General features: G+C 41.2%; 2 protein-coding genes across 9 annotated transcripts in view; both read right to left on the bottom strand.

Annotated features, from left to right (window-relative positions):
• Positions 1-4,715, bottom strand: part of LOC146656776 (PDZ and LIM domain protein 2-like) — a 32,171-nt gene extending 27,456 nt beyond the window's left edge. For all 3 annotated transcript variants that reach the window (XM_085424551.1, XM_085424552.1, XM_085424550.1), the window contains exon 1: positions 4,407-4,715. The gene's annotated coding sequence lies outside the window, so the exon portion shown is untranslated. The remainder of the gene's footprint in view (positions 1-4,406) is intronic.
• A 1,570-nt stretch (positions 4,716-6,285) lies between these two features.
• On the bottom strand, positions 6,286-26,486 carry LOC146656775 (vinexin-like). Of its 6 annotated transcripts, none has more exons than XM_085424548.1 (21): positions 26,379-26,486; positions 18,573-18,645; positions 17,680-17,868; positions 17,421-17,493; positions 16,958-17,091; positions 16,782-16,845; positions 15,964-16,002; positions 15,789-15,876; positions 14,633-14,741; positions 12,971-13,024; positions 12,716-12,823; positions 12,063-12,118; positions 10,795-10,865; positions 10,161-10,222; positions 9,978-10,024; positions 9,751-9,865; positions 9,543-9,668; positions 9,294-9,395; positions 8,616-8,710; positions 8,407-8,513; positions 6,286-7,889 (listed from the first exon to the last, which is right to left on the bottom strand). In XM_085424548.1, the coding sequence occupies exons 2-21, from the start codon at positions 18,582-18,584 to the stop codon at positions 7,828-7,830; spliced, it is 1,713 nt and encodes a 570-aa protein (XP_085280674.1). In that variant the 5' UTR covers positions 18,585-18,645; positions 26,379-26,486; the 3' UTR covers positions 6,286-7,827. The 6 variants fall into 6 exon arrangements, with proteins under 6 accessions (XP_085280674.1, XP_085280671.1, XP_085280669.1 ...); XM_085424545.1 differs by having other exon boundaries at positions 6,287-7,889; positions 8,844-9,395; positions 10,161-10,219; XM_085424543.1 differs by having other exon boundaries at positions 6,289-7,889; positions 8,844-9,395; positions 26,379-26,485.
• Positions 26,487-27,487: the final 1,001 nt, after the last annotated feature.

The raw sequence follows: 27,487 nt of genomic DNA, 5'->3' as shown, positions 1-27,487 counted from the left end.
ACTGTTTGCATCATAAAAATGCTTGTGGTGGAAAGGGAAAGTATGGTGAAAGTCTGGGGGCAGTGGAGATGGACGACAACACATTGTGGCGGTGAAGATAAGTGGCACGCTCGTCATGTGCTGCGTTTAATTGGTGACTGATGAGCTTTAAATAGGCTGTGTTGCTGAACACAGTTTAATGAAATGTCTCTAGTCCATGAAATTACTGCTGGGAAGGTGCCAGCACACATAAAGGTAAGTTCTCTTCTGGTGACATCTCACTGCTATTGCTGCCAGGCCAGTTTTTGCAGCACAATTCAATACGCCCAACACAATGAAAAGAATTCTAGTTATGAAGCTATTTCTATAGCTTGTAGTTCAGCACCGGCCACAAAGAGCTGGAAGTGTGCATGAGAATAGAAAGCGATCCCTCTCACCTCCAATTAATACAATAGACAGGTTTACAACTTAACTGCGTACGGCCTGTTGCTACAACAAGCAGTGAGACGTCAAGTCAGATTACTTTTTACTACAGGCTACATAATTTTCTGAACAAACTCAAACTGCACAGCATACACCCAGCAAGAATTACTGTATTCCAGTACAACACTACTTTATCAAATGTCACAGTCAATGTTGGTAAAAATTATGTTTTAAGAAGGGCACTTCAAAGTCTGCAACAATACAGCTAACAACTGATTAGTTTCATGAAATTACTGGCCATTTAGACCAATTTTCCACTTAGCATTATAGGCTCCATATGGAGCACACCAGCATCATCGAGTGGACCAGGGGTATTCAGAGCAGTTTAAAATGTTCATCACAGCTTTTTTGTTAAACAGGTGTTTGACAAATTGATGCCTGTTACTGGTGGGATTCTGTCCCACTCGTAGATAACAAGCATAGTCATCAACATAAACGACAACCCAAAGTTTTATTAATCACATTCTGTCACTGCAAACAGGTAGCAACACAAAGTATTGTCCATATCCTACTGAATGCTTCACATTCCTTTTCTTTTTCCCCTCACATTAACAAACCACATGGTGTGGTCACATAATTCTTTCTGCCTCACATTCCTAAATGCAGCCGTCATCATTTCTGCTACTTTTTTAGCACTTAAATGATTTGTTCATTAACTTAAGTTTTGGTTAAGATTATTACATGAAAAGAAAAAGAATTTGAAAGTGTGTAGAGGATCAGTTCTTACCCCCAAGAAGTACTTTAAAGTTTGTCTAACAACTGCTACTAAACATTGCTGCACTATCCAGCAATAAACCAGACATCTTGAGGTTTTACATTGTTGTTTAAGACAAAACAAGAAAACTGGCTATCATCAGGTAGCACTTTAGGAAACTGATGTTAGGAGTTATATGTTAAAGGCTTCTGGGTACTTGCAATCTCTGAGTGGTGCTCTCTACAGGCAAACACGGTTACAAGCAGTACAAAGGGGCAGAATAGGCCTTTCATAATGTCAGAGTCAAGATTCATTGGCTGTACCTGTGCAATGCCTTCAGGGTTTAATGTAAAGTAGTTTTAAAATGTATCATTTGTATAAAACATTTCTGATATTACCAATAGATACAGCTGCTTTTTACATTATAAAAATAAAATATTAGTTACTGTATGACATACATCATGAAACTAATCTGTTACACGTAGCTTATGTTTGCCACACTGAGCTTATGTTCTGAGAGCAAAGTCTTGCAGGACTGTAGCTTTCTTTATCAGTGTCTGATGATAAATCAGGCACATGCAGGTTTCAGTGTAAAGACATTAACATCAACTGATATGCAATCTATTTAGTAAGCAACAAGTTGCTATGGGCAGTTAGGCTGAATGAAACCTGCTGACACAGGCCTGAAATCATGTGTCTTAGTGTGGTATTACAATGACTCATCAAGGGTGAGTCATTAACTTTGATCACCATTTTGACACTGGCATGGGAACCAGTAGTCATATTTACAGATGCATTGATATTCATTAAATCAAAGCAGACAGAGCAAACTGTGAACACCAAAACAGGAAACCGTTACCATCATTTTGCATAACAAAGCTGAGAACTAACACCTCATTTATTTCAAGGAATGAATATTTTGGAAAAACAAGTTGTTACCATATGTACAGCACTGGAAATCGAATATTCGTGTAAACTATATGCCACTAGGTGATCCAACTTAAAAGCCCTGTACAGTAAAATGTCTGACAGCCAAAACTGAGCACCTACTTTGGCTCTATAACTTTCTTTTATCACTAGAGTGCTTAAGTGAGACAGTTTTTCTTCTGTCAAAGCTGTGCCAAAATCCACTGGAGTGAAATGAACAATGGCTGATGAACATAGCAGACACACACATTCAACTGAAAGCTCTTTAATGTGAAGGAACGCTTTCTCTTAAAAGAACTCCTGTGGCTTCAGGGAAATATTCCTGGTATGAATCACACACTTGTCAAAACTCTCACAGGTCGCCGTGCACCAATGTGAACTTTCCACAATCTCATGTCAGCGATGCAGTCTGCAACCTGTGTCACAAAGTACACTGACAGGTTGGCACCTACCTGGACACACACACCCACTGAATAAAAAGGAAAAGAATGCAGTGGCAAGCCTCTCCCTCCAATAAGTCGAAAGCAGTAGCATTCAGCACATTCTGCACATCATGGTCAGATATATACCAGCAATCACTAAGGAGATGAAGAGAATATCAAACAATAACATGTGATGTCAAATGGGGTGTTGGTTGGTGAATTTCTGCATTGTTGCATATGGCTACGATGTGTCACCAAAATAGTTGTGGAATGAAACACACCTGAAAAATGCCTTACTCCCTTTTCAATAAGAAAACTTTCAAGGGTGGATGCTGCTAGTGGATTTGATCTCACATTATTATGGTCTTAAAAGTGTTGCTTAATGCAATGTAGCATCTAATAACATCCACCACTTACCAAAGTGCATTCATCACTTTGTGGCAGCACTGATACAGCTGACAGAATTGAAACGAATACTGTGACACTGGCTGTACTTGTCCCTTTTCATTATTGCTCTTTGCATTTTTACATTTTCACTTGCAGATTTTCAGCAATCAAACGGGTTCACCACATCCTTTGCTTTCACCTTCTGGCTCCTCACACCAACAACTGTGGTGCTCTTTGCATGCCAAAGGTACCGAGGCAACTGAGAACCTTTGAGAAAGCTGAACATCCTGCGGCTCATAAATCTTGGTGTAAAGTGAAATAAATAACAGTCTAAACCACCACTCTGGCTCTGGCTCAGTTAAAACTGAAAAACAAACTTCTGCAACAAAAAACAACCCACACTTATCTTTCAGACCAAAGATAAAAACGACTTCCTGCATGCATGTTCATCTGAGTTGAACAAAAATCAAAGTTACAGCAAGGCAGGAGGATTAAAACTAAAAGTAGGCGAAAAAAAGAAGAAAACGTTACTTCGGCTCAGTTAAAACCTCAGTGCGATCGTAAAAACAAACAACATATCTTTCCGAGTTAGAAGTAATGACCTGGCCCTTTCTGTGTGTTTTCTTAAAAAGCTGCTGCTTTGGTACAAAATTACAGTGGACCGTTTCTGGGTTTCTGAATGGCTTTATCCTGTCAGAGAGTTCTCTCAAATAAAGCAAAACCATCGGGAAACAAACAGTGAGAGGAAAAGTATAAAGAGCAGGCACATGAAAGGCAAGCAGACACAATCAGAAAGGCTAAAGTATACAGACAGCAGGCAATGGAGATTTGAAAACACGATTGTTTCACTGTGACTGTTCTGGATTGCACTCCTCAGCAGTTTCACCCTCTCATCCGCTCACACAGCCAGGTCATTTTAAAACCACTTTAAGTGAAGTGAGAGGGAAGATAATAGCACCAGCAGCCGGCTAATGTGACATAAATACTGACTTAGAGCTTCCTGAGGTTGCACCTGGTTCAGCCTCTCCACAAATCAGCATGACTGCTTAATGTGCGAAAAAGAAAAAAAGAAAAGAAAAAAAAAAAATCTGCTTCTCTGAACTCAGGAGGGATGGAAAATCTACAGTAGGTGCTGGAAACATGCACATTGTGGCTTTAGGCTCATCTATTGTGTTAGACTGATTTCCACTCGGATCATGCATCATTACTTACAACAGCTCACACGTTGGTACCGTGCACTTTTAACTTTAATATACTTTTGCATATAAACCCTGTGTGTTGCTCTACCTCATATTTTCTAATATTTCCATACAACAGATACCTAATGACAAATTTAGACTCATAATGAGTCACGTTTTATAAATCAAACACTGCAACAGAAGGGGAAAAAACTGCACCACCACCCCTCCGAAAAATAGGAGTATTGAGAGTCACAATTAAGCTGCGTGAATGAAATTAATTAGCTACAAGGCTTGAGAGCCGTTTAAATTGTTCAGGTCGCTGTAGCAACTTACCAAACTGAATGTAGTGGGCTTTAAGGTTCTTTTCCCACCTGTTTGGAAAAAAAAATAAATTGAAAAAAAAAAAAAAACAAGACAGGTCACAGCTCACTCCAGTCACCAAATCGCAAACATGAAACAGAAAAGCTCCACTGCTACTCCCGCCGAGTCTGTGTCTCTGGAGTGTTGAGTCAGATGAGAGGATGGCACGCGTGAACACCACTTGTGACGACGCGCGTAGTTGTAACAGTGATGGTATGAGCTCGAGAAGCCATGTGCCGTTCCCAAAATAAAAACGATGACATGGTTACCGGCCCAGGGCGTGTCACATCAAGGAGGAGCAGGCGAGAGGAGTGTACCGCAATGATAATTGAATCATTTGTTTAAAAAAAAAAACCCGAAACAAAACACGGTGGTTGCGCTGTGTGTGTTCACGCGCCACCTGCTGACGGAGCAGAGCACAACGGCACGCGCCCCCACTCGAAGCAGCTAGTTGAGTGTCATGGCTTTCACCTGAGACTGAACAGGTCGCTGGTTCACGTTAGCGGTGAGGCTGTCGCTTCGGTTAAACTTAGAATCACAAGCAGCTTCTTTGGACTGCTTTAATGTTGAGGGACACGCTGTGCAAAAGTCGCGAGCCATCCTTTCCCCCCCCTAATACATTGTTTCTAAGCAGCCAGACTTTGACTAGTTCTCCAGGCTTTCTGAGAGTTTTTCAGTTTTTTTCATTGGACATTGTTTTTTTTTTTTTTTTTAACGTTTTTAAGTCCATACCTTGTATCTGACCACTTTAAAGAAAAAAGTTGTTTTTAATTTACTTATCTAAGGCACTTAAAACGGACCTATGATTTACCCAAGGATTAAAAAAAATCCCACCTGCCTTAAGGGATGAGTGTTGCGTTTTTCACATAACAGACAAGTTAGCAAAGTTTTAAACTGTATGTTTTACTTTACTGGCAACTTGTTGCAATAACACATCGTTCCCATTTCTTTAGCCCAATCTTTGAAAACTGCCAAACATAACACAGTTTGACAGGCATAAATTTGTACTTTTGCACTAATGGGTCAATTCTGAAAGGGCTAATAGCCAAAAACCTAGCAAATCTGAGCATGGTGTGCAATGTCCTTAATAAAATCTGAGGAAACTGGACAGGTGGCAGCCTAAAAAAACCACTACAGCAGATGAACAGTATCTGTAAGTCATGTTAGAAATAAGGAAAAAACCAAGTGAAGATCTGACACGGTGAGATGTATTTGGCACTTCAGTTGATCCATCTGCTGTGCACTGAAGACTCATCAGAAATAGTCTCAGTGGATAAGTGGCTGTCAAGAAGCTATTCTTAATGGAAACGGGGGGGGGGGGGGGGGGTGGAGGACTGATTACACAAGAACTGGACTGAAAATCATTTGCAACAGGTGTTATGGAGTTATGAATCCAAATTGGAAGTTTCTGGTTCTACGGCCATCTGTAAAACATAGTGGAGGCTCTGTCATAGTTCGTGACTGCATTCCAGCCAGTTGTGTTGGAAATCTTGTTAAAATTAATACAATGATGTATTTGGAAATATGCAGACAGATTTTGATCCACCATACACTAGCATATGGAAAGCATCTGATTGGCAGCAGCTTCATGTTTTAGCATGACATTGATGCCAAACACAGCTCATTGCAGTGAACCTATTTCTGCTTTTCTGCTAGCAAAATAAAGAAATGAGGGCTGGATAAAGACTTTTGCACAACACTTTATGGTACCAACAAAGAACTACTGTACCCAGTCTACAACTCAGACATCGTTAAAAAGGATATAATATTTTTTGACAAACACAATTCAAACATACCTGCAGAAATATAGCAGGTAAAACACAAGAGAAACAACACAAGAGAAACAACACAACTACCAATCAATTTGTCAGTAGGATATCATTCCATTTATTTAGCTTATTTAATACATTTAATATGTTTAATATCTGTTCATTTCACGTGGGCTTGTTCACTTCCTGCTGCACATATGGAGAAAGATAACCATGTATGTGTTTGTGTTATTGGGTCATTAAAACCTGCATAAACATTTAAAAACACAGTCCCGGTCACCTTATATGTAATCTAGTTTAGCTATTCTAATAATATCTAATAATATTACTGTTCCACAAAATTAACACATGAACAAAAGCTTCTTTCATTATCACTCTGTAATGTTTAATAGATTTATTTTAAAAATTGCGTACCATACATATGCAATATATTTTTTTAAAAACAAATATATATTATGCTTTCCATTTGATAACAGGTTACAGTCTGTACAATCATATTTTGTGTGTGCTAAATATACATTTTTTTTTACAGTGAAATCATGAATGTATCTTATAAAATTGCAAAATAACTTTAGAATAAAGATGTTTTAGTTAGGATTACAAACTCTGAGGTTGGATGGGCACAAATATATGTGATTTTCTGAATACTGTTATCAAAATTACCCCCATAAGCTGGGAAAACACTGTAGAAGCAGTAGTAGAACAATGTAGCAAGAATAAAGTGAGCTGGGAATGTGCAGGTTAACACAGGCGTGTGAATAAAGGTTAGCTTTGGCACATTCAGAATAAATTCAGATACCTTAAAAGATCATTCAGCCAATCGCTGTGAAGCCATCGTCTAGTCTTGACTTACAGACACAGCTCATCTTGTACATTCAATTTCAAAGCAAATACTTCTCTTACAGCATCAAACACATTCCATCTCCTTACTTTCAAATTTTCCGTTTAACTTTGTTTCTTATAAATGAGAAATACCATCCATTATACAATCAATAACTTGCTTAGGCGACCAATACATGCATTTTATACTTTTCAGCATTAATAGGTTGATATGTCTGAGCCCTCACTGCACTTTACTTTGAGCACCATTTACAGATTATCGTGTTGTTTCCTCAAAACTGCGTCGGGTCTGTTCAGAGATCTGAAAGAAAATCTGGGGAAAATATTTGAAGGAAATATTAATATTCCATGAAAGCTAGAAAAGGTTCTGGTCTTCACTGAAACTTCAGTGGTTTGTGATGGCACTGTGGTGATGAAAAGCTGAATGCAGTATCGTACTGTGAGGACCTCTGGAGAAACAGTGCTGTTCAGTGGGGAGAAATGCAAATGTCCTGCAGCTGCAAAGAGTCGCGGAACAATAGAATCCATTCTTTCAATCTGAAACAGTGTCATCTGCATTCATTCAATCTTCTGAAGTGATGTGCTTGAAAATATGCTCATTGAATCTCTGTGCAACACACATGGAAACATGCAGGGAGGTGAGGTGAGAAATCACATCATTTCCCTTTCAGATCATGAACATGCAGGCTGTACTAATCAACACTTGGGGAGTGTGGTGGATATTGGCACTATTAGTTGGCCTCTAATGACCCCTGATGGATGTGGGCAAGCAGTAAGTGAGGAAGTCAAACCGGTGCCACGTAATTCCCAGGAAAAGTCCCAAAAGCACGAGTCCGTTCTGACGTACCTAGAAAGGGGGCAGAACATATGGTGTGTTCATGAAACAGAAACTGTGAATCTGTGGGATCTTCTGCTGTTTAACTGTGCCTGTTACATATGCAATACATCATTTTGTCCACTAGATGGGGCACTGACACTGCAGAATGTTTTGAAATTGCTAACAAAAAAGGATCCTCGTGTCTGCTTATGTACATTTTAACACTGTAGACATATCTGTAGTGATTCCCAGACAATCTAAATAAGGGTGACATGTCAAATGGCAAACTTGAATTAAAAGAATGTGTTTTTGTTTCCTGGTGACAAAAACTATTGTAGACGCTTGACTAGTTTGACAAGTATTACATTGTGAATACATGAATAAAGATATGCATTCAAGTTGTCGCCCAAATCCAAAACATTCCTTTTCTTTCTTTTTTTTATTCCATCCATTTTTATATAAAGCCTTGCTTCAGTGTCTTGTTTCTACAATACACAGTATGATGCACTCAAAATAGCACTTATATATAAAGATATAAACCACATACCTACAAACCAGCCATCATCACATTTCTCCACCACTTGTACAATGTCTCCTTCTCTGAGCTCCAACTCATCTGAATTCTGTGGTTTGTAGTTGTAAACAGCTTTATACCTAAAATTGAGAGCAAGCAGCCTTAACCACAAAGTCACCAAAGCTGCAACACTTGTTCTGTACTGTAACAATGTGAACAAACAAAAACATCTGATGACGTACGGTTGGTGTTGCACCATCAGTGAACCGGGGCTGTTTGGTGCTTGCGTTTGCGGCAGGGAGTTGGCATGTGGAGCAGCCTGATTAGGTATTGCACCCTAGGAAAAAACAAAAAACCTCATGTCATCATTATGAAATGGCAAATAATGAACAACATTCCTGTCAGCACAAACAATAACACTGTGGGTGTGTACAATGTGTCACTTTATCAGAAAGGCAGTGAGAGCAGACCTGCGAGTGGTCAGAGTATCGGGGAGTGTTCGCTGTGGGAGCTCCCGCTCTGTGTGCTGACGTTGATGAATGAGTGGAGGGTGAAATGGTTTTAACGGCGGCACTCTGGTTAGCTGAGGGTGTCCCAGCCCAGTGATTGTTGTGGTTGGTGGGTGAAACCGGTTTGGAAATGATGTGGTGCAAGCGATTAGCCATTTCTTTGGGCACGGGTGTCTGAGTGGGAGAGCGTGACTGTGAAGCTGGGCTGCCGAGCAGTGAAGGTGAAGACGGTTTCACGGGGGAGTGGTCAGGTTTGGGGCTCAGGGAAGTGTAGGTGAAAGGGGACAGCGGTGACCGTGGGGAAGGTGAGTGCAGTGGACGTCCTGGACTCTGGGGTCCAGGAGAGACTGGTGACATGGGTCCCGGTGAGTAGTCATCCATGGAGTATTTGGTGCGGGGCATCTTGTTGACCTGAACGTAATTGGCTGGGAAGATGCCGCTGCGACTTGTTCCTGGAATCCTGCCCTCCAACCACTGATCATCAACTCGCCTGGTTATGCTGATCACCTCACCCTAAAATAGAGAATCGAGGTTAAAAAAGCTTTAAATGGTGACATAAACAGTAAGAACTGATTCGGAAAACCTAAATGGAAATATGTTTTTGCTCTGTTTCTGCTCTAACCTTTAGTTCAAACAAGCGATGCATTATGAGCCACTTACTTTACGGAAAGAAAGTTCAACAGGTAGGTCCGCATTGAAGTTAAATAGAGCCACAGCTTCCCCATACTCCAGCACCTGCAGAGTGGGAGACTTTATAGGTGTCGGTTTTTCTGTAGGAGGCAAAACCTGTGAAAGACATTGGAGTTTTTAGCCAAATTCATGCCATTATACATAATATCAGCACATCACAGAAGAAGAAGAAGTTTACCTCCACATATGTTGTGGGGAAAATACCAGCTCTTCCATGATGCTCTCCTTCAAACCAGTTGGCATCTACCTTCCTGTGGATGTAAACAATGTCGCCTTTCTGCAGTGGGAGCTCCCTGAAGGAAGAAAAAAAGATAGTAAGGAACGTCTCAGTTTCTGATACACCTATAACTTTAGATTCAGAGAAGAAATTACAACTTTATTATATCAGTTCCTTCTGTAACTTACTTGGGTGACTGAGCCTGGAAATCAAACTTGGCTCGTGCTGCTTTCATCTGGAGAAACAAATAGTGTTTTGGGAACAATGCAGTTGTCACATGCAAACAATCCAGCCTTCAAAATAAAATCAAAATGCAAATATATTTATTACGGTCTTCTTTTTTACGTAGCAATAAAGTGGTAGAAACATACCTTTTTCTCCTCTTTTTTAGGTGGGACCTCCATGGTTTCATTTGCAGGCGAAAGACGTTCTACTGTGGAGCAAAGTAGGGAAAGCAAGTGAAGTCTGATACATGCACTTCTTTGTTCCCTTGTTGTTTTTGAATGTGTTGCTGTGTAAAAGCAATTATAATCATAACAGCTACATGGGGTTAAAAGGGATTTTGAATTTCCAGGAAAAACAATTGGATAGCGCTAATCTTTAATCAGGTCTTCCGGGTTTCACTTCCTACTTTTAAGGGCTTCCTCCCCACCCATCCACAGCTGTTTCTTTATGAGGAAAAAAAAACTACAAAGACTTTCTGTGGTAACTTGTTAGCTTCAGCTAACAAGTAAAATAGCAGGAGACAACGTTAGCAATGAAAGACAGCCATGAGACTAACAGCAAATATTAGATTACTCAGGGCTTTCATCAACTACATGCGGATTGATTAAATGAGAGGCCTGTTCTCTAAAAGCACATGTGTCTTTGAGTGAGAGTGGATTAACGAATGAGGAAAAGCTGATTGTTATCAACTTAAGGAGAGTTTTGTAATAAATCACTATCGACGACATTGCAGAGATGCTGGGAAGGCCTCAGTGTGCATGTGTGTTGCTCCGTGTTTACCATATGTGGGCACAGAGGGTGATGATGGGCCAACAAAGTGATGGACAGGCTGCTTTGATGCTGATGAATTGCTGAAAAAGTGGAGAACATAGTGACCTTGATTTAAATCTGAAAAGTTTATGTCTCTTTTCAGTTCTAATATCAAACATTTAGAAAAGGCACAAAGTTAAAGCTGGGAGTGTGAGTGTGTATGAGTGTGAGAGAGTGTGTGAGTTTCCTGCACATTTCCTGTATATAACTGAAAGGCTGGAAGGGCTTGCAGACTCCTTGACTTGAAAATCTGCTTCCAGTAAAGTATGAGGCTTTAGTTGTCTTTACAGCCCCTATACACCATTTATTAATCCCAATCCTGAGTGTTTGCATTTGAATTTGCATTTGGGTTGGGAATGAATCCGAAACCCGAAAGATTCCAGCTTGGATTCCTCATGAGCTGATTTGCATATGCAGACAGCACAGTTCTTGTATCTTAGTGGTTGCAGCTGGACTCGCACAGCTAAACAAAGTGTCCAGATAACAGGAAGCAGTGAGGAGCTGACAGAGTTTCCCTGCTGTGTGTTTTAAATTTCCTATGTCCTAAGCCAAATCCCCTGAGACTGAAAAAGTTCACAACCAATGAACTCAACTTAGCAAACAACAGAGAGAATCCTCCAAGAATGCATTACACACACGGGAAGAAATGTGGAATGTCGTCAGCTGTTTAAGGTAAATACTGTACTTGGACTTGTTCAATTAACAGAAAGTCACCTGAAAAACCAGCAGGTTCCATGCGAAGTTAATGGTTTTTCTGTCAAATCACAGTGCTGGTTTTCTTAATACAGCAGGAAGAAAGGAGCTGTTACTACTAAGAGATGACGCAATATTAAAGTGGATTAAGAGGCAGGGAGTTGCTCTCAGAGGAGGTCTGTTATGTAGTGACCCTGGATTTTCTATTAACCTGTCCTGCATATGCCACTATGATACAATGTGCACAGGAGATGAAAATCACTTTGAAAACTTTTAAACATTGCCACAAAATAAGAATTCCTCAAACAACCTGAAATGCATACAGACAGAGGTAGAAATGATCTAAATTACTTAAAAACTACGGATAATAATACGTGGTTATGCCAGTTAATATGGGTACATATAAAGTAAGGAAAAATAGAGAATCGCTCGTAAGAAAGCAAAAAAGATATAATTTAAATCCAGCTGCATATCATACAGAGTAATCATTATTACATCCCTTACTCTGTCTACATATTATAAGTGTAACAATGCCAGTGACTGACCTGTAACTAGTAGCGCCACTCTTTGGAGCAGTTACTGGATCCCTCCCTCTAGCCTCCTGCAAGCAGAGTGAACAGTAAACACAGTTATTTTCCCCTAAAGCCTTCTGTATCTCACAGCTCAGAGGAAATCTCACAACAACTCAGACAAAGTCGAGGTGCTGACCACTCCCAAAGGAGCAAGAATTCCCCTGGGTCCTATCCTCCTTAGGCTACAAGCAGCACCTCTCATGATCTGTCTGAGCCGCCTGTGATTTCAGTTAAATTGCAGACTATGAGGCTGATTCAATCACACAGGAATCAGGAAAAAGCATGACAATTCTTGGCTGTGATACTGCAAGGAGAGTTCAGAAGAAAATAATCAAAGAGTACTGAAGAATTTGATTTTGTAATTCTTTTTCAGCAGGCAGGTCTACATTCGCTGTGGAGGAACTTGCAAGCAGGCGATTTACAAAGCAGACTGATCCGAATGCAAAGGCAGACAGGCAGACTATATCATCCAGGTCGCATAGGAAAACATGTCAGATAAGGAAGCAGAGGGATCTCACTGGCGCACAGCCTTCATTGGAAGTGTAGGGAAGTGGCAATTCTACTAAATTGGTGGTGTCGGGGGGTGGGATGCTTCAGCAGAGAGAGTCAGGAAGGGGGCTCAGTACCTCACCCCAGCCTCGATGCTGCTTCTTCTGGGAAAGTCTCCGCTCCAGGCCTTGAATATCCGAGTCCAGCTCAGCCTCAAATCGACTCAGCTCAGACACCAGACTGGCCTGAGTCCGAACAGTTATGGAGGTGGAATAGCAGGATTAAAACACTAATACAGAGTCTGAAGTTTGGAGCTGATGATGTCCCCTGTTACGCATTTTAAACAGATGACATCTTAGAACAGAGAAATAAATACTGTAAAAGAAGCTCACCTCTATTGAAGGAGACTTGGGTTTCTCTTGTAGCTTCTGTGCATATAGATGTGACTATGGACAAAAAAACAAAAAAGAAAACAATTGAAATGAAATGATATTAATGAATAGAGCCTTACTGATACTGGAATACCAATATTGATATTTGGTGATTTAAAAATCCAATATTCCAATATCAGTTATTTTTTTCTGTCACACACACCAAGCATAAACAGATTTCCCTATAATATGTAATTATTTATTTAGTCGTTCTGCTCTGCCAGGATCAGCTTGTCGGTGTTTGTGCCGTTAGAACAAGTAGGAGCGCCCTCCAGTGGACAAACTATGCAACATCAACACTTATAACGTGGCTGACGGGCGTTTCACCCAGCATTTCTTTACTTTTTAAATGTTCATTTACAGGCTGTTATAAATGCCAACACCAATAAACCGACAAACCACTAATATCAGCTGATAATATCGGCCCCAGATAAATCGATTGGGCTCTAGCTATATAGACGCCCCATGTAATTCCCAGAGATGTCTCAGTTCTGTGGTTGCTTAGTTGTAAAATATTTCACTAATTTATATTGTTCTTTATTGGATTTTGAGGCCCAGGTTGTGTACAATCTAACACTTGTAGCTTCTTCAGAAATAGGCTGGCTGCCAAGAGACATAAATCTGCATTTTTGGTTTAACTAGCACAGAAATCCCTCTTTTAATGCCTCTTTGCCTTCATCCCTGATTCTATGAAACATTACTTTAAAAGGCTCTGCTGGTATGAAACACAGACTAATGCTCTATTTTTTTGTAGCACCTTGGCTTAATATGTCCTTCTGAATGCCAAGTCCTCCCCTCCTTTTGGGGGGGCGGTCATCCTCACTACAGTCACAAACTGTAATGTCACTGTGAAGCAGCACAACACCTGATATGGTCTGTGAGCTGGTTTTGTAAATACTATCCAGGGGATTCAACATTGGCCAGTGTCATAAAGAGGAAATGAAATAAGTCTCCATGCTGTGAGCCATTATACACCACAAGAGGTTAGGACCATAATACGCATCACAAGACCCCACAGCTCCGGTGGGGGAGTGGAAACAAAGATTTCTTTTCTTCACAAGTGTAGACACAAGGCACAATATGCACCAGATCTGGGACATTGTTGCAAGACGCATTCAAAATAGAAACTCTAAAGAGACACCGGTCTAGTACTCACTGCACACTCAGTTACAATGGCTCTTAGTTCAGAGTGTCAGCCTCACCAGCCTGTAAATCACTGACTTAAGGTGTAAAACCCCTCAAGGCTCAACATAAATACATAGGTAGTGTCTTTTTTTGACTGAAAAGATAAATGAATGAATGCTGGGAGCCTACTGGATCCTCTGAATAAAAGGAGTGAGTACATCTGGTGGTAAGTGGTAGGTACCGTACACTGACCACACTCTCAAGTTATTTAAACACCTCACGTGAGAAGATGGAATACAAAGACTTAGACTGTAATCCTTACAGAAAAGGTAAGCAACCTCTTCTTGAGCTCTGCACTGGGAAAACAGTGCAAGACTGTAGAAAGAATGCGATTCGTAAGAACAAACAACAACCTGGAGCTTAGAGAATCATGAAGGAACATTTTTAATGCAGGAATCAGAGCCTGCTTTTAAACTATGAGAGCATGTGAGTTTGTACCTGACTGTGGCTTTCTGAGGTGGTGCTCTTTCCAGGCTCAAAGTCGAATATGCTCTTTGGTTGAGCGTGCTGCTTTCCTGGGTCTGACAGTCTATCTACATCCTCGCTCCTGAAATATAACACCCACACCCACACACACACACAGACACACACCATGGACAGCAGTTTAATGGTGACTTCATTGTAAGCGCCTGTAACAACAAATCCAAACTTGTCCGTCCCACACATTTTTTCCCATACGCTCTTGGCTTTGTAGTTTTTGATGGTACAGCTATTCACATAAGACATCAGCAGCAGTCTGTATCTCATGTGAAAATTGCTGTAAATGAGTATTTATTAATTAAGATATAAACAAATACTAATTTATAAATAAGTATATGGAACTTAGATGTGCTTCATGCAATAAAAATATGTTAAAACTGATCTGATCTAAAACTTTAACCTGTTATAGATCTGGATGTGGTGCAGAAGCACAGTAACATTAATCTCAAGCATAAGTTCAAAATGAGAATTTGACTTTTTTTTTTATACACATTTTTTCCATTTCCTGTCAGCATAATGTGAAGCCCCTCTATGAAAGCTCTTTTCCGCCACTTAAAAACATTTCTTTTTTGCTATCCATAAGTCTCAAAAATTTGAAAAGTTTTTCATCTCTATAGCTAATTTCTTTCCAACTTCATAGGTAGGAATGAGCACTTTAGTGGATTGCCTGCTTTCAGAAAAAGGTGGATGGCAATAAGCCATCTACTGCTCATCATTACTCGGACGGTCTGAGTCAGTTTACTTGACCTCTTGACCTGTTTGCAGTGTTTGTGCCTTTTTAGAACATTTTAAGTGAACGCATCTGGCATAATGTGACTTTCTGTGTGGTTGATTGTAACAATGTTGAGTTCTGGAAATGAGTGCATTTCTAGTATTATTGTATTTAATTGTTAACACTAATCAGCAAGCACCTGTGTTGGATATCCTGCTTTCGACCCTCTTCTGTCTAAGTTCATACTCTTAGGTCTAAAACATCCATCTTACACTGAATATAAAAGCTTGATTAAATTTCTCAAAGTTGCAAACGTTTGTTATTCTCGGTGCTCCTGTCTTTTTTCATGTTGGGATATGAAAAGTCATCCCGTGACCACAAAGGAGTTATCTCAAATCTCACCAGTCTGGTAGAGCTCCATGAGGTGTTAGTCTGAAGAGGTTCTTGTCTGCTTCATTACCTTCTTCTGTGTTGGCAGACAACTGCATCCCTGCAGATCAGTGCACATCAGCCTTAAGTAAAAACTGATTACATAACCGAACAAGTCAACAATGTGGAATTTGGGGAATTTCCTTACTTTCAGCTGACCACTTCTCTGAAGGCTCCAGCTCAGGTTCTGGTGAACAAGGAAATTATTTCTTAGACTAAGTGATTAGGAATGTCACACCAACATATTTCTTTTATGTGCTTGTTTAAGAATTACTTGCAGCTCACTTGCAGTGTTTTGTTGTTCTTTACTAATTTAAGACTTATAAGTAAATGTTTCACACATAAAAAGTAGATCTCATTTAAATTAAAGCAACTAAACATTGTACTAGTGTACTAAAGAGTCCATTATGTGCTGTATATGTTCTGTACATAAAGCTTTAATCTACACAAGCAGCTGTCCAATTATAGAAGTGGAAGGCTTTAATAGAAAAGAGTCAATAAGCATAAAGTAAAGGATGCAGATGTTCCAGTGTTTTCATTCTTAAACTATATCTCATGCGTTGAGATACGGATGAGATACTGATAGCTGGGACTCAGTGGTTTCATTTTGTAATACTGTTAGATAAAGCAAAGCACCTGCTTGTCTAAACCAAAATACTTGCAAGGATCCACTCGAGTGCTGTGAGGGAACTTTTTACTGTGCGCACAGGGAATGTTTTTCTATTATGAAACCTTTAATAGACTGCAAATAACCAGCCTGATCTAGGAGGGGCTGAGATAAGAAGCTGGATTATTGTCAAAGCTAATAAACAGAACAGACATAAGACCTTAGGGCTCTTTCATCATGCCTTTTTCTGCCCCCGCAGTAATCTGTTTGCTGGATCACCTCAGCAGTACCTGACACGGACACCGAGAGGAATTCACACTGGAGCTGGGTATGTGAGGGAGAGGGGGGAGTGTCCTTACCTTCTGGCTTCTTGTGAATCTGCCTGAACATGCTCTTGTACCAGTCTTTGGGTTTGTTCACACTCTGGTATTGAAAGAAAGAGGAGGCGCAGAAAGTCAAAGGATTTGGCTAAAAACAACAACACTTCTTATGTAACTAGCATTGTAGAATTAAAGCAGTGCTAGCTCTGGCTTACTGATCTTGAAGCAATGGGCATCCCAGTCTCATCCACTGGGCCAATTCCTGAGAACTTGATGAGCCTTTCCTCCCTGGTGGGGCCCGTGCTGCGTGGTAACGTGGCAGAACCCCGAAGGCCGTTGGACAGTCCGCCTAAGTTGTCACAGTAACAACATTTCCTTTATTGTGCTGTTTCACTTAATTACACAGGAATTTGTCTGCTTATAAATCCTCCTACATCATATGAAACCCATAGATCAAGTTAAGGGTATTACACACCGGCTGATTTTTCAACCAAATTTAACATTTTATTCTTCACCTGCTTTCATTTATTACCATATAAATCACAGTGACTTGATTCATCTTTGTTTTCAGCACATGTGGTAACTCTTTTTCTTGTTATTCACATTTTAAATCCTTCCAGGTTACAAATTCTTCCCTTTTCAAACTACAACTTCTTTACTTTAATTTTGTAATCTTACTATTTGACTGCGAGGGTCCATAGTATGATCCAAAGCTGAGAGTTGCTGGGCTCCCCCCATTTAGTTCTGACACCTTGAAAAGGACAGAGATGTAGAAATCAGCCCTGTGCCAAACGTCAGAGCGTTATGTAGCTCAAACCTGCAGGAGTGATGATTTCGAAACATTGATGTATATATAGCGTGTGATGCTTTGTTTTTCCACAAGGAGGAGCACTTGCATCCTGAATACCGCTCCCTCAGCCTCAGCATTGTTAGATACCTTCATTTCTCCAGACGGCAGCCTTGCAGAATGGAAGGGGCTCAGGGGAGGAGTGGGTAGTCCAGGAGAGATGATCACTTTGAGGGTCAGATCCGGAGAAGTTATTAGTTGCTGATCTGAAGAAACTCCAGGTTTCCCGGAGTAGATTATCCGGGTGCCATCTGGATCAGCAACCACTTCCACGCTTTGCTAAAACAGAGAGGAAATGAAAAATATGGATGAACGAAAACAGTGTGTGAACTTTGCTCCTGTCATGTTCTCCTATTGACGCTGAGTAAACAGCACTCGCTTATATAAGGTCATGTGAACTTGTTGGCGGTCAAGCTATTCTCTAGCGAATAACTGGCCTGAGCAGAAGAGCTTCTGATGAAAAGACCCCAAATTTATTTAAAGCACCAGCAGCGGAAAAGTCGTATTGCACCCACTTTGTCGTCTCTCTTGCTCCAGCTGCAGAAAGGCAGCACTGAAACAGGAGAGGGTCATTATGAGCCCATTAACTCCCCATTCACCAGGTCTCCCTGTTCTTGAGCCGGGGGTGGAGTCAGGGCAGAGAGGTTGGGAAGGGGTCGAGGATGTCAACCAAAACTCCAGCAGTGGCAGCAATTGTCTTACGGTCTCCATAGTGATACCCCAGACCATGCTGGATCCTCTGTTCCAACCCTGTTTATCAGGTGCTTTGGTCCTTCATCCTAGGGGTCATGGGAAATCCCCTTTGCCTCATGGTTGAACTCTTATCTGCACCAATGGCATGGTGACTGTGACACTACACTGGACTGATCTGCGTCACACTAATGAGTGTTTCTCCCGCCTGTTCATATTTGCTTATTCAAGACAGCTGCATTTGCTAAACAGTTGAAAATGTCAATATTTAGCATAGCTGCAATTGACTTTACCTGCGACTGCATTAGATCTGTTGTGGTTCTTGTGTGACAGATATCAAGTTCTTGTGCACGGCATCAAAAGCATCTGCAGAGACACAAATTCATAAAAAAATCAATAAGAAAGTAAAGCTTTAAAATTCTCTGGAGTACAAAGTATAGTAATTGTATCCGGATTAAAATGGAATTAAAGGAGAAAATAGCATAACACAGGAATACTTAAAGTACAAGTACATTAAACCTGTACTTTAGTAAAGTACTTCCTAAATTGTGTTCCTACTTATCCTATCCATGCTCTCAACTCATCCTTGTGTTGTAAGAGTAACAGTATTTTTGTCCAATGACAAATGCCCCCTCCTGACACGCCCCTGACAGCACCTATCCAGCTGCCTTCTTTTTATTCAAATGTGACTTTTAATGTTTCTGTGTAAGGTAAAGTGTTAAATAAGAAGTAACGTTAAATTCTGATTCATCTTCACAGAAATGGCTCATAACAACAGTTCTGCTGTATGCCAAAAATTGTGATTTCTTTCTTTTAAAAACTAACTTTAAATAGATTTGGTTTTCATATCCTTCATGGATCATATTTCTGTTTTTGCTAGAAGTGTCCCATCAGTGTATCTGTGAGAATCCATAGATCGAAGGATATTATTGTTTACTTTTTTATTTCAGGTGATGTCCCCCAATTATCTCCTTGTTGGTCATGTCTTGTGTGGTGTAGCACAAAGCTCCCCAGTCATAAGTTCATATTTTACATCTAGGCAGACTGTCCAGCTGTTCCATTATCCCATCCCACTAGCTTTCCAAAAAGGGAAAATGAACGTCACCCACTTTTTCCCACTACTAAGGAAAAACCCACCCAAACACAATGAGTGTGACTCACACGTCTGCCTCACTCTTCCCAGTGTCGTAATAAGCTGGACTTGAAGCAGCTAGATGATGGGAAAGGGCCAGCTACTGAAAGCAGACACCAGTTTCAAATCAGCTGCACCTCAGACTAACAGATTGTGCCTGCTGTCTCAACATCAGAGGCAGGCTGAGAATAAGAGGAAGGCTATTTCTGCTCCTGAATGAGACAGACTCCTATAGAGATTAAATGGTCCGCATCATGTACGTATGCATACCACACCTTCTCTTCAGCACTAATTCCTGAAACCCAAACTATTACAAAGGCAGTTTGAAAACCGCCCCCTACACCCATGAAAACACAGAAAATAGTAGTAACTTTTGAAGGAAACAATAAGGCTAATTTAAGGATAGTTTGCAGTCCAAAGCTATGTCTTTGAAGCATGCCAAGAAAGTCGTGACCAAGCACAAACCAGGCTACTACAGGCTGAAAGCTGCCCAGCACAATTTGCACTAATGAGTTTTCCATGTGTCGTTTGCAGCTGAACATTAGTCTATAATCATTGTGGTAAAGACCAAGAAATATAAGCACTCTGCGTCTCTGTGCACAAGGGAAAGAGACAGCACAGAGTCCGTGCTCTGATATAGCAAATGTTCCCGTTTCCAGACAACAATGTCACTCATTTGAGTCATCATCCCTCAATTACCCCAGTTACATAACACAAAATAGATGGGAACCCGAGGTTTGTGCCTTCAACAATACCATTAATGCTCAAGCATGACCGATGACCTATCATTACCCAAAGCAATCACAACAAAATTATTATCCATCCTACGGCAGGAAACACTGCAAACAAGCTCCGTACATGAAGTCTCATTTACAGCGTGTTTGACACGCTGCTCTGTGTTTACATCTGGTCTCCCTGGCTCTATAAAGCCTCTCACTGTAAGGGGCTGTGCCACTGATGAATAATAGATGAGTAATTTTCAGCAGAACTTGGGAAGACGAAACAGTTTTCCTGTCACTGCTGCCATTTCAGTTTCCACATAAAGTAGTCAGTGACAGCTGCATTTTGTCATATGTCTTTGTAGTCTCCTTAAGATAGCTCAGCATTATCTCTTCTAGCCTCCAAATATCTGCAAACATCAAAGAATTCCCTGAAGACGTTACACTCTTACAGTTGTAACTCATTTTAAAGAGTACTTGTTGTTGCCAAATTCTCTAATAATTAGGCCAGTGTAGCTACTTTTGGCTGCTTCCTTATTCACAAGGGGTCATAACAGCAGGCAACTCTGCATGTTTTATTTGGTAGGGCTTTACTCTGGATACCCTTGCTGACACAGCCCCTAAAGGCGTTTGTGTCTCCTTAAGGGATCAAACCAGCTCAGTGTATGTACCTATCCCTGTTAGCCAAAGGCTCAGGCTTCAGACTGCATTTTCTCATTCACACTTTCATGTGAATGAGAGTGGTTATCTTTAACATGGTCTTGAGGCATACAGCTCTGGCTGTCAGTATAGCAGCAAACTAACTTTCAAGGGTGGCCTCAAAGGGAGGGTGGCTCTGAACCGTTGGGTGGGTACACTTAAATGGCCAGTATAACACAAATATGGAATATTCTGAACTGAATCAAGCAGTGCTATACTAGTAGAGAGGCATAATAAGGTCTCCCTCTGTTCAGAAGCCTAAGAGCTAAAATATCCTACTTCAGCGAAGTAGCTTCCTGATGAGTAAGCTCATGTCATAATAGTGACTCTCATTCCTCTGGAGAGCAAAATCCAACCCAGTAATTCTCCAGCACTGCATGCATTCCCTGTTTGACAGCACCAAACACAATCCTACCTAATAAGGAAAACTCTGAGTTGATATGTAGCAAGAAAACCGCTGTTCAGAAGTCTGGCTACATTTAATCTGAACGCCCAGTTCATTCTTATGTAATTACTGAGACACAACATAGGAGGCTGCTACAAGCTTTCAAAGGCAGACCTGTGATGCTGTCATGGTGAAATTGCATCAGTGCCATAGCAGACGTATTTACAAGTAAAGCCCCCTGCTAGGTGAGAGGTCCTTTATCACCCCTAGATCAGGTTGGGGGTGGAAGAAAAACAGAGCCATAAAAGGCCCATGTGCACTTGAGATGAAAGGAGGATGCCCCGCTCTAGACATGATTTCACAACACCAGAATTTTATACTTCCAGCTTGCTGAAAATACTTCTTATTTTCTCTTGCTTTCCATTCAGTAAAGAAGAGGGTAACTGAGGACAGGCTGAATTAGAATCGGGGGATTTTCATATGAAATTCTCTGAATCGATCCCAAGGACACTCATCCGGTGTCTCAAAGAATTGAGCCACATATTCGATTGAAAAAACTGACGTCAACTTAGTTTTATCAGCAATATCAAATTAAACATTTGTATCACAATTAACTTTAAAAAGTGACTTTAGTGAAGCTGTAAGATTACTTCTCCTTTTAGTCCAAAGGGAGTTGATGACAAACCAAGCTATTATCAGAAGTTGTTGAGGCAGAGCAGAACCAGTCAGCAGCTACGAGGTCAGTGAACTTCACCACACCCCTGTGATTCCTCTGAGTCACAAAAGGAGGTTTCCACAGCTGTTAATAACATTTCTAATATAGTAGCAGTTTTGCAGACTACAAAAAAAATGTAAACCCATTTCAAAGATCACATAGCTCTCACTAATCACACCAGCTGATGGCAAGAAGTCAACCTTTTCCTAAATCTCTCTATCTTCCATAGAGAGCTGCAGCCAGGTCTTTTTGCGAACACTCTGACCTATGATGACCTCCATCTGCACTGCACAAAGAGAGAGCACGTCCTATATTGTTCTCAGTGGGAGCAAGTCTGTCAAGGTGGCCGCACATACTCTGATGAATAACTGCGGCAGTGCTGACCCATGAACTTGTGCGATTGCGACTGGGAAAGTCGTGATTTGATGGTTGTTTTGTTTTTTTGCAAATTAGGAAAGATGGTCTTAAAAGAAAGCAAAACAGTGCCATGTGAATTGATCACCATTTATGAGCCCCCAAGTCTTTTGTGCAGCACGGTAAGCAGAAGCAAAAGAGTTAATCATTTACTCCTTAAGAGTGAACTGCTGCAAAGAGTCTGATTAAAAGTTCTAAAAGCTGTGTAAGAAAACCGGCTACAACGTGTCGACTTAAACACTCTTAGAATGCCATAAAATCCTTAAAATGTGCAAAAAGATTCTAATCATGTATAGGAGTGTGGATATTGTTTTAACCTGCTCTGAAGGGTAAAGTCTTATCACCTCATCTGCACGTACACAGTGTTACTGCTGCCCAGTAAATTACATAAGAGCGCCGTAAAAACCAACAGAATGCTGCCTTAAAAAGTGGTGAGATGGTAATTACAAGCACATTTGTCGAGTAAATAAAACAGGCTTTTATTTCCAAACACATAAAGTGAGTCACTCTGCAGCTATGCGAGAGGTCAGCTCTGCGAGGTCAATGGCACAACATTGCTTCCCGTGTGCAGCATCGCAGATGTGCCGACGCAGCCCATACAAGGTCCTGCGGCCGCAAGTTTATGATATGCAGTTATTGAGGGGATACACACATTTATCAGGAGGGAAGTATTTCACCTCCTTGTATGGTGCTCGTCCAGTCTGAGCAGCAGGAGGAGTCTGTGTACTTCTTGTCAATGGAGAGGCGATGCGTTCCCAGGAGAAGCCCAAAGGCAGTAAATCACAGCCAGAGTAGGTTCCGTTTTATCAGATTTGCTCTTACAAAAAAAAAGCATGCTTCACATCATTTAAAGTGATTCCTTATTTGAGCTTGTGTTCGATACACCAGACAAAGCATGAGAAAATACAAAGCTCAGAGCAGAGTAACTGCAGAAAAATGTCACAAATCCTCATGCCTGTCATCTTGCATCTTCAAAGCTGAGTGCAGCCAGTGGTTATGAGTGCTGGCAGCTAGACCCTCAGTAATATTACAAAGGGAGTCAAAGCCAACTGTGGAAATTACCCCGACAGTGATGCCTGGACGGTCCTGGGGCCATTAGGCCTGATATCTGCTGCAAGATGGGAAAGTAATCCTGACAGAACTAATTATTTCCTCTCAGCTCACCTGACAGTTGCCAGTGTACACTTACCCACTGGGCAAAGCAACAAGGGATGACATGTTGGGAAACACTATCCCCAATGCCAGGTCTCTCTCTCTCTGCTATACGCACAGCCAGAGCTCTCTCTTACTCTCCCTCTCTCCCTCAGTGCTCCAGCTGTGACTCCAGCTGCTCTCTTCTCCACTTGCTCAGATGCAAGTGGAGCCCACTCCTGTTGTCCGTATCAACACTAACTACATGAGTTAACATGCTTTAAGACACTGTAAACCTCAACATTAATCCTGTAGAGCAGCACGTAATCCCTGAGCAGTCAGACAGGTTACTCAACCTTAAACAAAACACAGTTTTAAAACTTACACATGTTTCCAGACAGCCACAATGCTTAAGGTCAATCCCTGCATTTGGTTTTCATATATTTGTGCTCCCATTTGGTGTACTTACCCACTCACACCTCTTTCTGTCTGCATGAGCTGTGCATGAAAACCACACTTGCAGACCTTCCCTCCACTTTCTCTGACTCATGAAACTAGCCAGGACACACAATCTCTCTCTCTCTCTCTCTCTCTCTCTCTCTCTTTTCCAGTCCTCTCTCTCCCTGCCTCCACTGAAGACTTCTCCGGTTGACAGGCATTGCCATAGCAACCCATTTTGACCCCCCCATATTCAAAAAGTGCCCCCCTCGTACTTGACTTGTCAGTTTGGGGCACCTCCTTCAGTGAAGCAGCTCTATTGTTGTCATAAGGTGATATTTCACAGCACAGGGTTAACCAAAGGAGAACCAAAATAGTTCATCACCTCCACCTCCCAGACACTACCCAGTGACTCCATCATGTCCCCTCCTAACTTTATCTATCCCATGGCTTCCTCTCCTTTTGTGTGTCTGTGTGTGTGTGTGTTATGTGAACGTGTGTGTGTACACAGTCCAGGTCTTTGGCTAGCCAAAGGCATGAAGGGAGAATAAGAGCTCTTTCTGTTCCTGTAGCTCTGGAAGTGTTTCAGAGTCATTACTCTATGCCACATAGGCAACCACTGACAGCACAAGTCCTGCTGACTTTTCTCCCATGATCGCACACAATAGCGATACTTTATTGGATGTGAAGATAAAAATGAAACAACAAGAGACTGAAATATGTTTTGCCCTTTTAAAGGCAAGAAGGGGATCAGTCAAACAGGAACAAACACATTCTTAAATCCCGCTGTCTTTCACACCCACACACACACATAAACACACAGTTCTTGCCCAAATGAAACCAGGATTTCCAGTTTGCCCACAGTTCTCGCCAAAAAAGACAAACGGTGTAAAACCTGAAATCCAATGTGCTGGCAGGCTGGCTTTGGCACATATTATGCAGCAGGAAGACTGATTTACAATGTCCGTGTTGCAGGTGAGTGATCCGATCACCTGCTGACAGATGCAATCCCTCCTTTTAAATCCATGTTTTATTCCAGCAATAAACTGAAAGCCAGCAGGACAAAGAAGGAAATTTATCAGAGCCTACCCAACGGTCTGCCCATTTGTTTAAAAGTGTATGTTTTTGTGCATGTGCTCGCCAGTTTCAACTTGAAATCGAAGCACTCAGCTCTTTCAATAATTCAGCGGTCTGGCTTGGTACACCAAAGCTCGGTGCAGATATCCACTTACTGAGCTTGTACGCTTCACAGGGTTGTTTTCGCCAACCAGTTGAGCTGCTGAACCTAAACGGACAGTGCAGGGCGATCTAGAGGAGCCTTCCTTCATAATCTGTGTCCTGCTGGCACAGACTTTAACCCTGCTGTGACCAAATCTGGTACTTTGTCACTCTGCCCCTAAACGAGGTAATCACGCAAGAGGCAATAGCAGGTTTGGCGCGGTGGTGCTCAGCACGTCTCTGAGTTAAAATCCTTGCTCAGTTTGTCTTACTCTCTTATTGCCAAGCAAACATGAAGGTTTACTCATTGTCAGCTCCATGTTTTTGTTTTTGTTTTATTTATTTTTTAACCAGATAATCACCATAGGAAGGATCACAGATGATCTTGTACTTCAGCCCTTCGTTGTTACTGATGAAATCAAGCAGACTTTTACCGCACAAGCTAATTAAAACAATGACAGCTAAAGATCTCAGGAAGTTAATCATCTAAAAACCTTAAAATACTTGGTGGCTACGGCCCAAGCCTTTTTTTTAAGCATCAACTTCTCTGTCCTCTGAGGAGACAGGAGACAGCAGATACTGTTGTAATCAAATGAAAGATGCTTAGAAAAACATTGCCACCATGATAGACAACTGATAAGGGACGACGGCCATACAACAGGTTATGCGCTGAGGTAGCCCATGTGGAATGTCACTGAGAACAAACAAAAATGCATCAGAGTTTATTTTAGCGGTAAACAACATTTTTTTTTCTGAGCTGTACATGTCCCAGGACTCTGGATCACACTTTAAACATGTCTTGTATAGAAATAAATCCTTGCAGGTCTTAATGCCTGTTTCCAAAAGAGTGATAGAGTGCACTTCAAGCATGAAAACACTGAAATATCCACACATGTAAAGTCACCATAGTAGTCGGTGTGTGGATAAAGGTCAGATGATAACCATCTTTTGAACCACAGACAGCTGCTTAAGGTCACTTAAACACATTCTGAAAATAAACCCACAGCAGTAACAGACCAGTGAAAAAAATAATGCTTTGTGTTGTTTGTCAGTGCCAGTGATGAACTGAGTAGTGACGAGAAGAAGCAAATATCACATCTGTGCTAGAGTCTCAAATGAAAATTGAAGTCAAAACTGACAGAGGCTAAAAAAAACTTAAGTCTTCTTTCTGAGCGTTTAAATCCTTGTAGCTCTAACCTTTGCGCTCGTCACTGTGAGACGCCAAGGCACAAGTTGTACAGTACTTACAGGCTGTAGAGTGCAGGCTGAGCGGTGAAGTCTCTGCAGCACACAAGGAGAGAGAGGAAGTGAATGAAAAAGAAGGAGGGCACTACTGCTGCTGCTCTTTCTCTCAAACTCTCCCTCCCTCTTTCTCTTTGTAAAGCCAACAGGGTGTCTTTTATCTTCTGTGAATGATTCAGCCTGAGTCTGAATGTTTGACTGGGTGTCCATAGGCGTGCGCATGTAATATGTGTGTGTGTGCATGTTTCTTGTGTTTGTGTGAGCATGCTCTTTAACGCTCATCAGGGGAAAAGGGGCTTGGTAATAGTTTCCATCCACAGCTGGAAATAATAGAAATTCCCATACAGGCGCAGCAGAACCACCTTCCGGTGTTTGACAGCACATGCCAAGAAAGAGGATTTCTATAGCAATCTCAATAATAGGCCTTAGTGTTATAATGGCGTTGGTCTATTCACTGTCTTAAGCCTTTAGTGTGTGTCACATTCATATCAATCTAAAAAAGAGAAAAAGGACAGTCTTTAGCACTTTCTATGACATCCAGATAGCAGATAGGATCCAGGAAAGTGTATTTCTTTTTTTCTTTCACATGAACTCATACCCGTTAACAACCCCAAATATGCAAACACTTGCCCCAGACTAGGACACAAAGACTAATCCCAAAATAAGTGTCAGTTTTTCCATCCTCGGTATCAGGCCCTATGCAGCCACCCAATATGAGAAAGACTTTGTATTCAAGCTGTATTCTTGTAAAGTCCACAGTGTAATCATGAAGATCAGCTGCATTTCTGGACAAATGTTAAGCTTCTGTTAAGTTCTTGAGGGTTTTATCTGTTAGATTCTTTCACCCTGAGTCCAGAAGCAGCGCAGCCCTGCCATCCAAGATAAATATTTAACAGTCTGGCTGTGAGACCAGGAATCAAAGGTCGCACCTCTGTGAGTCTGCCCTTGTGTTAGAGACAAAAGACAAGCATGTTACCAAACAGCTGCACAGGGACCATTAATTATTCTTCTAGAACCAAGTTTTCAGGTTATTATTCACAGAGGAAAAACTCATTTTTGATTAATAAAGTTCATCTCTGAAACACCAGACACACTAGTACAAGTTTGCAAGCTAT

Source organism: Rhamphochromis longiceps, linkage group LG12 (genome assembly GCF_057381845.1).
Source record: "Rhamphochromis longiceps isolate RC_006_pf linkage group LG12, R_longiceps_female_GT1.1, whole genome shotgun sequence".
NCBI classification, from domain to species: domain Eukaryota; kingdom Metazoa; phylum Chordata; class Actinopteri; order Cichliformes; family Cichlidae; genus Rhamphochromis; species Rhamphochromis longiceps.
The sequence above is the reverse complement of the archived record's forward strand: the minus strand, read 5'-3'. Positions and strand labels throughout refer to the sequence as shown.

What these genes read in the sequence shown, in the direction of transcription:
- LOC146656775 (XM_085424543.1), bottom strand. An exon ending in AGTGGCGCTACTAGTTACAG is followed by an intron (nt 10,866 to 12,062) that starts GTCAGTCACTGG and finishes CCACTTTTTCAG; the next exon opens with CAATTCATCAGCATCAAAGC. An exon ending in TGATGATGGCTGGTTTGTAG is followed by an intron (nt 7,890 to 8,406) that starts GTATGTGGTTTA and finishes CCCCCTTTCTAG; the next exon opens with GTACGTCAGAACGGACTCGT.